Source organism: Siniperca chuatsi, linkage group LG4 (genome assembly GCF_020085105.1).
Source record: "Siniperca chuatsi isolate FFG_IHB_CAS linkage group LG4, ASM2008510v1, whole genome shotgun sequence".
In the NCBI taxonomy this organism is placed as follows: domain Eukaryota; kingdom Metazoa; phylum Chordata; class Actinopteri; order Centrarchiformes; family Sinipercidae; genus Siniperca; species Siniperca chuatsi.
Window position 1 is genome coordinate 16,191,703 of NC_058045.1, and position 18,598 is coordinate 16,210,300.

General features: G+C 40.8%; 1 protein-coding gene across 3 annotated transcripts; it reads right to left on the minus strand.

Moving 5' to 3' along the window:
• Window positions 1-51: 51 nt before the first annotated feature.
• On the minus strand, window positions 52-16,835 carry LOC122875569 (ras association domain-containing protein 8). Of its 3 annotated transcripts, none has more exons than XM_044194892.1 (6): window positions 16,475-16,835; window positions 10,650-10,851; window positions 7,522-8,321; window positions 7,094-7,291; window positions 5,771-5,909; window positions 52-2,138 (listed from the first exon to the last, which is right to left on the minus strand). In XM_044194892.1, exons 2-6 carry the CDS (start codon window positions 10,750-10,752, stop codon window positions 2,017-2,019), a joined length of 1,362 nt encoding a protein of 453 aa, XP_044050827.1. In that variant the 5' UTR covers window positions 10,753-10,851; window positions 16,475-16,835; the 3' UTR covers window positions 52-2,016. The 3 variants fall into 3 exon arrangements, with proteins under 3 accessions (XP_044050827.1, XP_044050825.1, XP_044050826.1); XM_044194890.1 differs by having other exon boundaries at window positions 5,765-5,909; window positions 16,475-16,833; XM_044194891.1 differs by having other exon boundaries at window positions 5,765-5,909; window positions 7,528-8,321; window positions 16,475-16,831.
• Window positions 16,836-18,598: the final 1,763 nt, after the last annotated feature.

Genomic DNA, 18,598 nt, shown 5'->3' on the forward strand with positions numbered 1-18,598 from the left:
TACATCAACAGGCAAATAGTTACAGTTACCACAAGCACCAGTTGTGACACATTGAATTTTGTCAGATGGTTTATTGAATCATGCAATCCATGTCATATCAGCAGCCAGTTACAGCCATACATCTGTCAACACTTTGCAGTATATTAAGGCAGGAAAACATAAAAACAGGTTATGTACAGTCGACATCTTACAGTTCTCTAGAACATATATGGTTGTAAACAGTGACCACAGCTATGCCTTATCCCAGGGTGGAAAATGCACAAAGTGGTTTCTTAAAGGGAAAATCCACCCCAATATATAGACGATCACAGAATAATTTTAAAACAGGTCTCTCCTTTAACTGAAAAGCAGAGAGACACACTGTAGTGAGGATGTGTTTTTGTAGATACTGAATGTTACAGGGTGGACTTCCCTTCTGTATTACAGCAAGTATTTATTCCTGGGTGACAGTACTGATCTAAATTGGTGACTACAGTATACAGTACGTGTTGCATGATGAAATAAATCAGATTAAATGTGAATGCATTTTACAGCACACAGTATAATGGTGACAATAATACAGTAGCAAAGTGGAAAGCACTATCAATAACATTCTTTCCACTGACATTTCTACAAAATACTGACAGATAAAACATAATTATAGTTTCCTCTTTGTTGCTGTGCTATTGCAATTTTTCTATGTGCAACAATGTGTCACTAATACATCTAGCGACATTTGATCTATACTGACTATGATCATTGCTTCAATGTCTCTACTAAAGCTGTAGTGTACATTATGTGAATACACCCACTGTGGAATGAATATAAGGCACTTTGATGTGATTAGCAGCTGAACTACAACCTAAGAGGGGCTTCATACCTTGGCTATTCTAACTTTACACACACACACACACACCTCTTTAATCACTGACTCACTCACACTCTCATATGCACTGTAGCCTTCCATTGTATTATTACATGCCACAGTATTTAGAATCAACTAACTAATTTACTGTACTGTGGGTGCTCTGCACATCCAGATATGGCTATATTAACACAATCATGCAACAAGATCTGCTAATCTTTGGCCGCTGATCCTAACAGAAAAACCAACATAATACAATTGGCAAAAATATACTGTTTAGTCATCCTGACAACAAAAAATCAGCTTAAGAGGATAATTAACACTGTTTTACGCAGACATTAATGCAGGAATTGCATTTTTGTAAGTATGAATGCACTTCTTTGTATTAAAATATAATAATTCACTAAATAAAGCTGAAAAGTAAGAAAACATATTTACAATAAGCCATCATTTTGGTGCATACAGACAGTAACATTGTTCAGTAACAAAACTATTAACCATTTGTGCATAGTTTTAACATGAGCAGACAGAGCTACAGGAATAAATTCTGATATGTACAATGATATATTCTAGACGGTTTTACTATAGACACAAGTGGATCCTTCATTACTTAATATAAGAACCAGTCATTATGCTGGGTAAAATGTATTCACTGCAGAAATTACATATGATTTTAGAGATATACTTTATAGATTCACATACCAAGATTCTCAAGAATACTGTTCAAAAGGCAATAGTTTTGAATCATGATGCTAGTGAGAAAACAATACAAATCATTCAGCAGGTACTAAAGTGAGAGTAAAAGTACATTAAGTGGATATGTTTATAAATGAAGTCCACAACAGCCTGATGTTTAGAAAGTCCTAACATGTTCAGAGACTGTGCACTCATGACACACGATGGTGCTGCTGCCGCGTGTTTTTCTTCATGCCATAGCTTCCAACCATCTTTCATTCCCACCAAGTCCTCCACAACTTCCATTTAAAGATCAACATCGTTCTTTCACAATTTGCGTCTTCACACTCAAGGTTGCCTTCAGATAATTGAGACAACAGTGCATAGTAGTGTGCTACTGAGGTATCCTGTACAAAGATATCCACTTACAAATGTGTTCTGGAGTGAAATGGGCGCTGGACGGGAGACATGATGCGTCCCCTCCAATCAGAACTGTCTCACACATAGATCCCCTCTGGGTTCAGACCAGAACTGAGGGGGCTGTGGAGGACCCGGAGGTGACTGGACATCGGGTGCGATGACGCGGGACGCTTCAGGGAGCCAGACAGGGGAACTAAATCTGAGAATGAAAACACATCAAAGACAGAAAATTTTAAGCCTAATCTAAATAAAAGTGTATTTCAAAGGTTTAGTGCTGAAAATGTAGAGTCAGATTTAAAAAAAACTGTTTTTTAAAAACTTATTTTTAAATGTACTTTATTAATTTAAATTCATATTAAATATCAATAAATTACCTGATTAAACAAAACAGAGCCCTGTGTATGCTACATAATATCTCTGCCATGGTGCCACCAGTGGGCAGTACTGAGCCATGCAGAGAACCAGTCAATGCATTGAATTTTATGGCCAGGCACAAAAGCGCTTTCTGATTTTACACTCATGAACTGGAAGGTTACTAGAAGGACATGAACACTCAATTCATTACTTTTCACAATTGAAATCTATTACCGTGAAGTTTAATAAAGAGACCTACTGCTCTAACCGATGCAATGATGAAGTATAAGTCATGCAATCAGAAAAAAATATCTGGGCTCTTTGGAGAGGTGAGATATAAGTTAAGATTGTGTTGTGTTAACTGTTGTGTTACAGATTTGAACCAAAATAGGTGTAAACTGTTAACCATCACTGTTACTGCTACCACTTGTTTCTACATAGACCTCTCCACGTTTCCCACAACCATGCTATTCATTTCGGAGTAGACTGGGTTGAACTTTTGTTTTCTCAAATTAAAGTGCAACATGAAATCCAATATACAGCGTTTATATACTAAAATTCTTTTATGAACACGAGTTACTAGTGGGCATGTGGAATACTAAATTATTCATAGGTGTGCTTGAAAATAGATGTTTAACTTAATGTTTAGTCTTGTACATTTGGATTCATACATTCATTTCTGTGCTTGCAGGCTTATATTTTCTGCCTATGAACTTTGTTTTGCAAGTTGGATATCTAGCTCTTAGTTTCCAAGCTTTTTTTTCCAAGCTGTTGGTTATGTCTCTGGTTACAACACATAACGGACTGCTGTAGTTTCACCTCAAACTTGTTCCTGAAAGTCATTCTTCATTACTATTTGTCACTAAATACGATAGTTCCAAATTACTGTAAAGTTTTTAACAACCAGCTGGCCGATAGTTGATGTGGATAGCATTGTGACAGCTCTCCCATTATTCAGCACTCTTAGTTTATGTGTCAGCTCTCTGCTAGTCTCCTGTAGGGTGACAAGAGCTTTGGTCCAATGAGCCCATCACAGAAACTGCTGAGCATGTGATAGAGGGACAGCGTGATGGAAGGAGTGAGGGATGGACAGAGAAAGTAGAGTGAATGAATGATGCCAGGTCTGCCTGTATCCAGGCAGCTGTTGGCATAGAGACTATAATTGCCACTGGAGTGAGTACTGTGCTTACCCCCGCCCCTCCCCATTTTCTTGATCACAATCTTACTTACACACACACACACACACACACACCTACACTTGAACACTAAGCTGAGTAATTTTCTCTCAGCAGGCTGTCAAGACAAGAGGTAGAAAAATAATAGCGCTTTGATGGAACAGAATGACTTTACTAATGCACAGGCAGACTCAAAGACAAACTGCACTTCATGCACTTTAAAAAGGTATTGTATGTCACATTCACATTGTCACTAAATGTCGTACTAGAGCACCAGCATCTCAGACCAAAACAAACGGACACTATGGCCCTCCAGACTCCATTGAGAAAAACAGTAATTTTACCTTGCAGATGGTTGTAAAACACACTTCAATCAAACTGGACAGAAACAAAATAAAACTCACAAAAACCAAACCCGTCTTTGTTAGTCTTCCTACTGTTCTAACAATCACCAACTCTGGTTTTGTCGAAATAAATCCTTAATTCACTGAAATATTCTGGCTCTATGCCTCAACCGTCAGCCGCGACACGGGCCAGCCACCATAGCTGCAATGCAATCCTTGGGGACAAATTCGCCCGTCAAAGTAGCCTACAAGCAAGAGATACCTGGCTAACACTATATGTGACTGTAGGCTATGCTTATATTGAAGCATGTCCTGTGGCATGAGATAAATGTTTAACTCCAAAGCATATTCCTCAAGAGAAATTCACGCATTTACAGGGAGTACAGAATTATTAGGCAAGTTGTATTCTTGAGGATTAATTTTATTATTGAACAACAACCATGTTCTCAATGAACACAAAAAACTCATTAATATCAAAGCTGAATATTTTTGGAAGTAGTTTTTAGTTTTAGCTATTTTAGGGGGATATCTGTGTGTGCAGGTGACTATTACTGTGCATAATTATTAGGCAACTTAACAAAAAACAAATTTATACCCATTTCAATTATTTATTTTTACCAGTGAAACCAATATAACATCTCAACATTCACAAATATACATTTCTGACATTCAAAAACCAAACAAAAACAAATCAGTGACCAATATAGCCACCTTTCTTTGCAAGGACACTCAAAAGCCTGCCATCCATGGATTCTGTCAGTGTTTTGATCTGTTCACCATCAACATTGCGTGCAGCAGCAACCACAGCCTCCCAGACACTGTTCAGAGAGGTGTACTGTTTTCCCTCCTTGTAAATCGCACATTTGATGATGGACTACAGGTTCTCAATGGGGTTCAGATCAGGTGAACAAGGAGGCCATATCATTAGATTTTCTTCTTTTATACCTTTTCTTGCCAGCCACGCTGTGGAGTACTTGGACGCGTGTGATGGAGCATTGTCCTGCATGAAAATCATGTTTTTCTTGAAGGATGCAGACTTCTTCCTGTACCACTGCTTGAAGAAGGTGTCTTCCAGAAACTGGCAGTAGGACTGGGAGTTGAGCTTGACTCCATCCTCAACCCGAAAAGGCCCCACAAGCTCATCTTTGATGATACCAGCCCAAACCAGTACTCCACCTCCACCTTGCTGGCGTCTGAGTCGGACTGGAGCTCTCTGCCCTTTACCAATCCAGCCACGGGCCCATCCATCTGGCCCATCAAGACTCACTCTCATTTCATCAGTCCATGAAACCTTAGAAAAATCAGTCTTGAGATATTTCTTGGCCCAGTCTTGACGTTTCAGCTTGTGTGTCTTGTTCAGTGGTGGTCGACTTTCTGCCTTTCTTACCTTGGCCATGTCTCTGAGTATTGCACACCTTGTGCTTTTGGGCACTCCAGTGATGTTGCAGCTCTGAAATATGGCCAAACTGGTGGCAAGTGGCATCTTGGCAGCTGCACGCTTGACTTTTCTCAGTTCACGGGCAGTTATTTTGCGCCTTGGTTTTTCCACACGCTTCTTGCGACCCTGTTGACTATTTTGAATGAAACGCTTGATTGTTCGATGATCACGCTTCAGAAGCTTGGCTATTTTAAGACTGCTGCATCCCTCTGCAATATATCTCACTATTTTTGACTTTTCTGAGCCTGTCAAGTCCTTCTTTTGACCCATTTTGCCAAAGGAAAGGAAGTTGCCTAATAATTATGCACACCTGATATAGGGTGTTGATGTCATTAGACCACACCCCTTCTCATTACAGAGATGCACATCACCTAATATGCTTAATTGGTAGTAGGCTTTCCAGCCTATACAGCTTGGAGTAAGACAACATGCATAACGAGGATGATGTGGTCAAAATACTCATTTGCCTAATAATTCTGCACTCCCTGTAATGTTTATAACAAAATGATATTACCTATACCATGACTGTTGTGAGTACTTTCATCCTCATTGGGTTCAGCCGGCAGCACTGTAACCTTGGTGCCGGTCTGCTTGATGAACTGCTGTAGGTTGACCTGCCTCAGCTCCTTGGTCAGCAGCTCCAGCTCGTGCTGCATGTCCTTCAATGAAACGGCATGAGAGTGTGATTCTTCAGGAAACATGCAAGCATTACCAGCAGCTTGAAAATGACTGACATCTACAGGTACAGATTATATCAGACTGTGTCCAGACAATAGCAATATTACTTTAAATCTCCAAGTCCTTTGTCAATCTTAGTTATTATCCAACAGGATCAAAACTGGTGGCATGAACATGATCATACTGTATTCGTCATCATTTTGTAATACCAACTGACATCACCTCTGATGTAAGTGAGACACAGATTGACTACTCAAGGCTGACACTCGTAGCCCCAACTAAATTACAGTGTCATAACTCACACATTTATTAAACCATTTCTCACATTATTTGTCACATTGAAAGCATCTTAATTAACACCAACTGATTTGGTGTTTGAATAACTGAAACACACACCAGTAAGCACCCCATTTTACACATAGCAAACCAATCAGACACAAATTTCTGAATATTATGAGTATTATTTGACCAAAAAAGCATTTGTAATATTCTATTGTTTCTAAACTGACTGACACTTAAAAGAGCAGTCCACCGATTTAGCATTGCACTACTATAACATTGTTAGACTCATGATGGACAGTTTAAAAAAAGGCTAAAAATTGAAGTGACATAACCGGAGATATTGTCTTTTTTATTCCACACATTCTTCTTCCTTGTCAAAACCTGTCACCTACATTGCCCACAATGCAACTCAACTATCAACAGTTCGTTCGGCGATTCAGGTGTGTTAGTAGCGGCTAATGTAGCCTCAAGCAGAAATGAGGAGCGGGCTACAGAGGTCTGGTAAACTCTACAACCCCCAGATTTTTTTTTTCAAACTTGTAATTTTCAGCCCCAACTGACACTGACTCAAGTGAAATCGCATGAGTCAATTTATTATATATCCCACAGCTCCCCCTGGAGCCACAAGAGTCTTCATACAACATTTTTAACATACGCAGTACCCTCCAAGACCTGTAAACAGACTTTGATGTATAAAAAATAAGAACAAATCGATGGGGTTCCGTTTTAAACTGGCAGGGATTCAGCATCAAGGTGAGGGACGATTCAGGTGGACAGATGCTTAAATGCATTCATACTGATGGACGGTCTCCCTTATCACTACATCACCCTGCAGCACTATTTTGATTAAAAAAAAAAACTCAAATACATGCATATGTCTCACCTGCAGTTTCTTGCTGCTTTGTCCAAGTGACCTGTCCACAGCTCTGCAGCTGCTCTCTAGCTGGACAGCTTGTCTCTCCTGGGCTTTCAATTCTGCTTTGACCCTGAGGACCTGAGCCCGAGCCTCTGCCTCAGTGACCCACTGGGTCTCCTGCCGCTCCCTCTGCAGCCGCTCCTCTTCCAGGCCTGCCTCTACACCCTGATGGGAAAAAGACAGATATGGGAAAAAAAAAAGGAAACCACCTACTACAATACACATACATCACTAGAACAACTGGTAATAGCTGAACAACTATGATGAAAAAGAACCAACTAACGAATTCTTATTCTTTGATTCTTAGCTGGTTATTTTCATCTTTCCCCAAAACTTGCTACTAAAATACAGGTTTTTTTATTCAATATCCTGAAAATCTCCCACACAGAGCACACCTGTACCATTGCAAGCTTTTCATCAATCTGCAGTTCACAGCCCTGCAGGCGTCCTCGTAGCTCCTGCAGTCTTTCCTCCAGCTGTCTCTCACTCTCTAGCTCAATCTGCAGCTCAGTGGCCCAAAACTCCTCCTCTTCCATCTCCACCTCGTTCTTCCTCAGATGATTCTCCAGCCTCAGGATCTCCTCTATCAGCCCTCCTCCTCCACTTGGGTCCCCAATGCACCCTCCAACTCGCCCCCCTCGCCCTTCAGCCCAGGCTTGGAGCTCGGCCTCATAGGCCTCCAGCTTTTTCTCCAGCACATTGAGAGTCTCTCTTTGTAGACCGACCAGTCTGAACAGATCTTCCATGCGACAGGCCCACAGGCCAGGCGATGCAGTCCCGATGGCTGGTCCTGCATAGTGGTGATTTCCACTATTTCCCAGGTGGAGTCTTCGTTTAGCCTCAGCCTCGCCAATTCGTCCTCCGCTCAGTATCTCCCTAAGGCCTCTGGGCGCACCGGTAAACGTGAGAGACTTGCGGCGGGGTTCACGGCGGCGGAGGGAACGATCGTTGGGATGACGAAGCTTTGCAAGGGGAGGGAGACTCTGCCGATGCAGCCCACGTTCAGGCCCCCTGAGAGGGGGTCCTTCTGAGGGGGGTCGTTCAGTCAGGGAGGGGCCTGTGCGATGCAGGATCAGCTGGACGTCACCAGCATACTGGCCCCAGGTGTTCAGAGAAGCCACAGGACTCTCATGAGGGGCTAGGTGACGCTCGGTGTCCCGCCATTTTTCTACCAGAGTGTATCTCCCAGTGCGACCTGTAAACAACACATATTACTTGTGAAAGATTGAAAAACAAAACAAAAACAAACGCAGCCATGATATACTGTCATCTTATGAAACTGTTAAGATAATATGTTAGCAAACACCTATCTTCCTACACATTAAGCAGACACAGAGCAACATTATCATTGTGTTGGACTCATGTTTCTGGCCACCTAACAATTGAAAAGTTCAAATTTCAACCGGCTTGTCTGAGTGTGATTTGTGAAAACAGCTCACAGTGGTTTTATAAGTGAAGTGAGAGAATTAAGTCTCAACCATACAGTAAAAATGCAGGCTGGAAACAATCAGCTAAAAGCTGCATAGCTCTGCAGTGTTGGGTGTTTCTCAGTGAGTTTGGCACTACGAGCAACCCGTTCACATTACATTTGATTGTAGAAATACATTGCTTAATGCTGTTTAGAGAAAACATTGACACCTTAACACTGGTAGTAGTGTGCAGACAGAAACACTTGTAAAATGCCAAAGTACTAAATCAATATTGATGTCTGATCACTTAACATGGTATATATGTTTTTAATAGATATAAGGCAGAGGAGGGGGCTCAGAAGTGCTGCTTTCTCAGTTTGGCAGGAAACTGAGGGATGAGTCAGACTTTCCATCCTCCTACCCTGTGCTTTGTGGGAAGTGATGTCAATACAGTCTGCTCAAGTGCCCCCGTTCCTGAAGAAGCCATATGGGAAGGGGGGGTGCTTAGATCCAAGACAGTACCAATAAAGCCTCTGACTATGACCCACTGTATCTCAGCAGGAGCTTAACATATAGGCAGGAGACTCAAATTCTTGTTTACTTCATAAGGACTTCTTTTCAGGTAACAAAGGCAATTTGGAATTTTGGAGAGCCTTATTACAGTTGTGAGTTGATGAATGCTTAACAATACGCTTGAACTGTTTTGTCAAGTGTGAAGAAAACTGTAAAATTCTACCAGAATACAATGAAAGTGAATACAATGTTAACAAAGGACTTGAGATGCATTACATAAGAGAGAGACATTTTAGATTAGCAGTCTGTCCTTGTACAAAAGACTAAGATGGAGGTGTAGCTAACATGGAAGTATTATACAGTCAGATCAACCTGTAACTAACATGAAGCAGATTCTGTCCAAGCTGGTAGGGCAACAGACAGAGGGCTAGGATTAGCACACAAGAGCTATGCTCTGCCTGAATTTCACTGGTTTAAATTATGCCAACAGCCTGGATTGTCTGCACCCTTTTCTAACCAAATACACTGCCTGAATTGCACCAGCAGTCCATGAGTGTAGTGTGGAGAAGCAGTTCAACAAGACTGGGGATAACTAAGGAACAAAAGTGGCTTTGGATCAGGAATTCAGCAAGGCAGATGTGGAAATTGTCATTTAATGTTCCCTGTGAAACCAACACACCAGAATGTCATCTAATATCAGTGGTGTAACTTAACCACCAAACCAGAAGTATACAATCCTTGGGTGTACACAACACTATTTGCCAACAAGAAATATTGCTTGTTGTTGATAGTTAGCTACCAGTGTTTTTAAAAACACAGCAATATTAAACATCCTTTAGGATTCACACTGACACCAGCTGATTAAATCATACATGTGAGCAGCAAACATGAGGATCACAAACCAAACTAAGGATCTATTAGATGATTCTTGTGTACAGCAGTCAATCTAGTAACTGATGCATTGTACTGAATCGCCTGGGTATGAGTTTAATGGACATAGCCCAATTCATAACAACTGAATCCAATTTCACTTCATGAGGAAGTCAAAAATACAACTCAGTAGAAAGTTCTAACAGGTCTGCTTGTATTTCAGGTGTGCTTGTGTGTAGGCCTGTCACAATAATTACTTACTTAAATAATTACTCAGCAAAAATTATCAAGGTCATGTCCAAATATTGTACGATATTGCCCGTTGTGTTTACATGCATGTTTATTTGGATAAGAATGTCACCAACATTTTAACCAACATGATGCCAGAATAAACAGCAAGGTTTTCCCTACAATGTAAGACTTAGGCATAACGCTTAAGCTGAATGTAACAGGAAAAACAAAACAAAACATGCTTTTCTCTCATTTCTGTTTGCGCTGCTTCTGTCCTTTCATCGTCTGCAGGGCTCAGGTAGCTTAAAAGTTCATTGCTCCTTGAAAGGGTGTACTTTTTATATATTATATTATAATTATATCAGTGGCATAAAATGGTCTTAAAATGACCATAATATAATTTATCACAATTTTCTCTGGGGCAATATTATCGTCCAATAAAAGTAGTTATCGTGACAGGCCTACTTGTGTGTGTGGTTTTATAATAGAAAATGATCTACCTATGGCCTGTGCCAGAGCAATCACCACTTCCTGGCAGGTGGTTGCCTCAGTGACCCCACAGACGACCCTCTGGACTCCATCCACCCAGACCTTGAGCTCCATGTTGGGTCAGAAGCAAGGGGGTCGGTTGTGGTGTGTTGGCCCCGACATTATTGAAGGCTCCAATGATGCAGGGCAGCGGAAGCCCCTCTGGCTACTTCACTGGGGAGGAAACACAAGGGAAAACAGGAAGCAGTTAGTCAGGATGTGCTCAAGGCCAAGAGATGCAAACAGGTCCACCTGGGGTAATACCTACTAATACAATTAGTCAAATAAGCAGAAAATACAAGGTATAGTCAGGCAGGCTATTTTAGCAGTAGCTTTCAGGTAAAAATATTGTCCAGCTGAGAATGGACTTGTACAGCCAGGCATGCCAGGACCAGCATGGTCATAATGCTGTTGTTTTGTTCTCTCTCAATAGATACATGTCTGTTGGGGGTGCAGGAAGAGTCTGCCAGCAGACATTCCCAAGTCCAGTTCCTGCTTTTGTACAGAGAATTACATGGAACCAGCAAAGACAGAGCAGGAAGATTGACTCAGTGACACAGAGAGAGGACACAAACAGAGAGTGAAACAGAGAAGGCATAAAAATGCAATTAAAAAAGAAAAGGGAGAGCCGGAAGAATCATAACATGAGGGAGTAGGGTAGGGTTTTATTTTTGATTTCACTGCTCTCTAACACATGCAACATGGCTTGCATTCTGCACTGACCCTACTGGGTCATTAGAACAGTCAATACTATGATATGTACATAATACAACAAAATATTAAAGATGGGCTGTTTTCATAAAGTTTGTTTTGATATCATCTCTAATCACGGATTGCTGATGCAATTTAAAGATTCACAAAATCAGATGAGCAAATGTAAACTGGTTACTCACGTTACCAGATTTACAAAACACATATTAATAACTACTGACATAACACAGTATATGAAATACCCATCTAGGGGGAGGGATTCTTCAAAACGTTCTTCAAGGACAGTGCACTGGGAGAGAATGAATGTCCCCAGATCTGTATCACCCTCCATGGATCTAACCTTCACTGCACCTCCACTACGTCAAAAGGTCCTTTTGTTCGCCAACCCCCCACCAATTACACCTCCCCCAGCCCACCTATTCCCTGTCTACATTCACAAAGTCATCCACACCAGCCTGTCTTACCCTCCACCAATTGCTTTTCTAAATACGGTAGACATTAGACAGTGCTGCAAGGTAACATTTGAAGAGTTAGACAAATGTAGCTGCAACTAATGATTATTTTCATTAGTGATTATTCTATCTTTTTTTAAGCTGATTGATTCGTTGTTTACTTTTAAAAGGAGGTCAAAAATACCCATCACAAGTTCCCAAAGCCCAAGGTGACATCTTCAAATGACGTGTTTTGCCTGACCTGAATAGTATAAAACACAAAACTATTGCATAAAACAGGGAAGAGCAGCAAATCCTCACATTTGAGAGAGTGAAAACAGCAAATGTTTGGGACTTTTGCTTGATAAATGACTAATGAGGATTAATAGAGTATTAAAATTGTTTTTCAATTTCCAGTCGATTGCTTAACCAATTAATCGACTAATCATTTTAGCTCTACTAACAAACAAAACTTCAAGCAGTTATCTGAGGTTTAGGGACTCAAGTGTGTGTTAAGTGCACAAATGCACCGCATGCGCGTCTATTTTGTATTAATCCAATACGTACAGTCTGTGCATTTGTGTCACCATTGTCTGTGGCCTGGCTCTTGATCACTCTATTCTTGGCATATTCAGAGCTGGTTGGAAAGTGCTTTTGTCCTTCATTCAGACTGCCCTTAAATGGCATTAAGGGCTAAAGGATGGAGAGGAACAGGAAAACAGTCACACACAAGCACACTGTGAGATTTTTCTGCAGTGACCCAAAACACTGTCACCATTTTGTTTAACCCTTATTCCTGGGGGATGTGGAAACAGTAATAGGTACTGAGTAGGTCTTGATGCAAAGCAGACATAGTGGATCAGCCAGGGGGAAGGTTTGGATACACTGGAGGGGGAAGGGGAAAGTGCCTAAAAAAAATACTACCTATAACAACACTGAGTCAGAGGGATTTACAAGGACCACTGCATGGAATAGGCTACTGTATATTGCATTGGCATTAAAAATAGTTGCAAAAATAGTTATTTTAAGTTTTTAATCAAAACACAAAGACAAAAATAAAAACACAAAAAAGAGACAACTGTTCAAACAAAACAGAACATTTCATGTGGAGTGAAGGCAAAACAAACAGCTGATTCAATGCCTCTTCCTTGCACAAGCTCAACAGGACTCAGCGGGGCATTTATAAATGTCGCTTGCTCTGGTCCAGGCTTATAACATTTATATTCATTAACATTAACCCAGAAAACCTAAGTGATGATACAGGCACAGTGGTGCGGGGCAGAGTGCCATCCTGAGCTCTGCAAGCTCCATTCCACTGGCCTGTCAGAGCCACAGCCTGGTGAGATGCCCGCTCTCTGATTTGTGCAGCTCGTCTTATGCCAGAGAGGCATTTCATGAGACAGAGGAGGGCTTAAATTCCTGTGAATTCTATTTAAGCTCAGTTGAGAGATGATCAACTGCAGCCAAACATCCAACTCCTCATGACTCTAGACCATGATTGTTTCAGTCTTGTATTGGTTTGGTGGTGATGACTCAAGATGCACTCCTCTCAGAGCAGTGCGGTGTGTGAGCAGCACTGACCAGCCTGCCCGCCCGGCTGCTGACGACAATTCTCCAGGCCTACAGGAGCACACCGAGCTGGCAGGAAAAAGGCTTCGACTGGCTGCTGGTGTAAACAACCTACCATATGCTCCTGGGGGTGTTCCAATACGACCAACACACTGCTGTAAAGAAATACTGTAGGAGTTTTTACTGTAGGATCTTAAATACGGCACTCTTTCTTTTGGGGATTTACAGTCTGTCATGCATCACGAACTGACCTGAGTATCGTGCAGTTTAGCAGTTTGCCAAACAAGGGGGTATTTGAGGAAAACAAAATGAGCATTCATTACATTAATACAAAACCAAGACTGAGCTTGACTCTGGAGAAAGCCTGTAGGGCAGCAACTGAACCAAGTTGAGAGAAATAATCTCACAGGAAAACACTAATGTTCCACAAGTACAACCTCCACAAACAGACGTTATTACACCATGGTTCCTATCCAATTTTGCTGACCATTGTTCACTAAGGTGGAAAACAATACGGCTATTTCTCGAAGCCCGGACGTTTTGACATTGTGAGTTTGAAGGAATTTATATAGCTAATTAAAACTAGTAACTAATTTATCATAGAAGTCAGGTTTCTGACACGCAAAACTCCCCCACGCTGTTGATTAAAGACAATGGGTTACTTCTTACAGACTGGAGTGACAGCAGTCTGTTCTAGTACTTAAACCTCCTTGCCTATTGCTAACCAAACTTTAATTCAAATTGCACTCCCTGTAGAGCAACATGTAATTACTAGCGATTTATGCTCTGCTCTAATTGGTAACAGATCTGTTGTGAAATAGGGTTATTGTGGAGGCACTGGTGGTGACTCGGTTGGAACTGGAAAAATCTCTTTCCTCTCTTTCAATTCCTGCAGATTGTCATCAAGTGCTACAGCCCAATAAAATCCGTGGGTCTAACACACATTGGGGTGGCAACAGTATAGCATTAACATAAGACACGCTGACAAGATGGGATCCCAGTGGTTAAAAGTTAAGGGTCTTGCAGTGGGAACCAAATAAAAAAAAGTTCCTCATCATCAGTATGCCAGTCTGGCATATATACAATACCCTCTGCAAATGTAAACATTACAGAGCAGGGCAAAGACTGTTGCTAGACACAGGCCTTGATCCTGTAGAGTGGAAACTGATAACATCCACGGTATGCATTCCTGGGCTGTGAGAATGCAACGGGCCATGACTACGAGACAAGAAAGCTATGGGTCCATCCACTCTGTGCAACAGGAAACAGGCTATGCAATGACACTTCAACGAACTGCATCCAATCTAAAGTGTGTTTAGTATCAGAAATACTTTATTGATCCCCGAGGGGAAACTCTTTCGTTACAGTTCGTCACTGGATAATCATTAAAAGATCAGCAAATGTGTGTTTGCAACATTCAGAATAATTGAAATGTGCAATCCTTAAGTTGACATATCTGAAAAACAAAAAAGATGAAGCTAAGTTTCTAATGGTTTTCTATTCTAAGAGCCTCTGCTGTGCACAATGTCAGCATCCTCCCAGTTAATTTAGTGTCTCATTTGTACTAGTCTCCACACAATGACAAGACCTAATGCCTGCCCTGCAATATAGATAACTGTTCATTAATAAGAAATTAAAGGTGACAATATACCAACACTTAATCAGAGGCTAAAAGACAAAATGTCTTAGCAGAAGGGAATATGTTAATATGTCAATATTATTTTGTGTGTAAAACTTTTGAAAACAGTGTGTTTTGTAGCCCAATTACCAAAAGCACCAAAGTATTCCCAAAATATACACAAAGAAGGAACAAGCATTGCTTCCTCAATTCTCGCTCTAGCTCCAATCTGACGATCGGGGTGTTTGGGATTAAACCCACATCCAGTCATGCTACAGACAACACCCTCAGCTCCTGGGAGCTCTCCAGTGGCCCCTGCTCTGGAGCAAGCCTCCCTCTTTCTCTCTCTGCCTGGCTGATGTTAAACTATTAGGCACTGGAGCAGCCTCCCCCATTTGGGAGGTCAGTGCTGGCAGGATCTTGAACATCTGGACGGCACGTTCAGCCAGCATTAATGCCGCCTTTGTTCCCATGCCATATTCACTGCTCACTAGCCAGCTTGGAAGAGCCAGCAGGGCAGGCAGCAGGCTGCTGCACCAGGGCAGAGGCTCAGCAACAACACAGCGGGGCAACAAGAGGCCTCTGGCCAAGGTTTACATGATGTTACAGCGGTTTGTAAAACATCATCTGGTGCTGAATCACATTCTTGCATATAAACATTTATAGAACTGAAATGGTTTTATAGCAGCAGCTGTCATGGGAGACACACACAAAAAGTGGCAAAACGTATTTATTTTTCCAGTCTGTAGGTAGTTCTTTGCAGGCTGGTCTTCATGGTGCTATGACAACATTAAAGGCAACAAAGGCTACTGAATTACATGATTCTTTTTCTGGACTAAAGCAGTCCTAAGACTGTGAGACACAAAGCCTTGGCTGAGTGCAGAAACTCCACAGGTTGGTTCTACTACACCTGGTGTGTGTTTGCAGTGTAGAGCACTCGAGCTTTGAATAGACTGAACTGTAAGTGATTTTATATCTAGACTCTGTTATTGGAGATTTTAGAGACCATGAGAGCTCGTTATATTTACAGAAGATGCTGATCCTGATAGTGTGAAAAGGGGCAAAGCAACAGCTGAACAGTGAATGTTCTACAAAACATCTGGCCCTGCTAAAATAATAGTGCAAGATAAGTCTGAATCATCTGAGAACACATAAAAATGCTTTCTTATCTTATATCTCAAACTAATAGATATAGACATGATTGAAAGCAATAGACTATTAGCTTGATATTTCGGCACTTAACGTCCTAAAAGACATATTACACGAGTACCTTTTGGCAGTACACTGCACCTCTGCCTCATATTGTTGGTGTAGAGGGGGACGAGGCTGGAGAAATGGCGATAATGGGCTGTAGGGGGATGAGAGAGTAGCCGAACTATTCTACTATAGAAATGTTTCCGTTATCTCACAACTAACGGGCTCAGCCGCAGCACAGTCTGCCATTATTAGGTCTGTGTAATGGTCTTACCTTTTTGGTGAAAATAGGATTCAACTCTGTGCTCTCTATCCGAAGCGAAGTTTAGGGTGAAAACACAGGTGAAGGCGTGAATTCCGCAAAATGTGTCCTTCTTCACCACTGCCCAGCAAATCACTTCCAACGAACTGCGACAAAGTAACGTTTGGCTGCTGGACAAAAACACATTAAAGGCGACATACGCCTCTAAAAACAGATCATTGACGTGTGGGTCCTCTGTCCGAAAGTTTGTGTCTGCCCTCTCTGTGCGCTAGTCTTTTGCGGTCGCACCAATAAGCTGCGGAAAAAGCCCCTCTCCCAGTTTCATTACTCCTGCTGGTAAATACATCGCATTGGAACTGGGACACCGCAAGGCATTGTGGACTGTTTAAAGCTGCAATACACTCTGAGGGGGGAGGCTACCTCGCGCCAACTTTTACACATGCAGGCCATCTAAGCAGTAGAATGAGACCATAGACTCTATAAAAACGAGACATAACAAAAAATACTACAGAGAATTTATTGGCTGTGTATGAGCAAAGCAGGGTCAATACTGTTATCAAATGTCTAATATATAATTAAAGTGAGAAATTTAAATAGAGATTTGTAATTTAGTTTACTTGAGTGCTTCCTGGATGCTCTCGGAAACTTTGTTATTAATGAACAAGAGGATTTCTGTAGGATCTAAAGAGGACTGTTTCTGCAGATGTAAAGTGGTTCATAATCTGTTTCCAGAGTAAAGAAAGTTGTGCATTGCATTCATTCAAAGGTGCTGCCGAATAACAGCCTAAAAACTACTAATCGATAAATAGAACAATACTAATATCATGACGTACAATTACAACACATACATCTGAAATTAAAATGGCGAAAAATACCATGCAGTTGAAACACAGTCATATATTTCACATCATAAAGGCAAAGTAGGATAAGTTCCATGTAAAATGAAGAACGCACAAAGTGTCTGTCATAATGAATGTATTGTTTAGTGATATAAAATCTGGTAGAACACGTTTTTTCTTTGTTTCACATTATGAAAGAAATGAATGTAAAACAGTCACTATTTTGCCCACTCTAAACAGTGGATTTACACAGGTGATAATGTAAAAACAATTACATTTCCACTTCACCTAACACACAAATACATGCAAGTTATTCGCAAAAGATGAATTTAAACATACAGCACATTCAACTGGAGCAGCGGATGAACCTTTGGCAAAGGGACCATGTACGAATGGAGATTTACTGCCCTCTTGTGACAGAACAGACTTTCCTGTTGTAATAAAATGTCAGCTGGAACAGTCATGGCTCTAAACAATGCCACTATTGACCTTTTGTCACAGCAGGCGTTTTAAAAAAGCACAGGTGACTATTAACGTTACTGATGACTTTTTAGTGTCCTAGGAAGCTATTCCAGTGAGTTATTGTCATCAGGTACACCTGTGATTTTACTGCTATGACATCAAAATGTCTGCTGTAAAAAAAAACTACTGTTGTTCAATCAATTATTTTTCATGTATATTCTAGCATCTGTAAATGAAAAATGTGACAGTTTGATATGGTTTTAGTAATTTCATACAAATACTATTGTTCTAAGACAGAGATTTTGTACTTCATCCATAGATTTCCAGCTTGCATTCAAGTTCTTACATGCATTGTATCTACAGGTAAACCTACAGAAGGACTATATTGTATATCCATAGTGATATAAATAGAAATATAGCGTGATTAATGTAATATGGTAGTAGATATACATTCTTGTTCAAGTGTGACCCCTCTGACTGTGAAGACTTTGTGAAGAATGTTTCCATTCTGAATGTGAAATTATTAATGCTTTTTCTGCAAAAACATTTATGGTACATTCTCTTTGATGTACTTTTGCATCTTGTTGGATAGTTTAATCTCTAATCTATTTTATGTATTTATTGTTTTTCTTTTGCTTGTAACTATAACTAAACACAGTGGGGCAAATGCACAGTGCAGATGCAGATAAAAGAAGCCGATGACTTCTCACAAAAGAATGGGAATACTAACGTAAAAATTTCAGTCTTAAAAAATGGTACAATAATTACTGATCTCTGCACACAACAGGTTCTTGTCAGGTTAAATGTCTTTGATAAATTCATTATAGCCTAAATG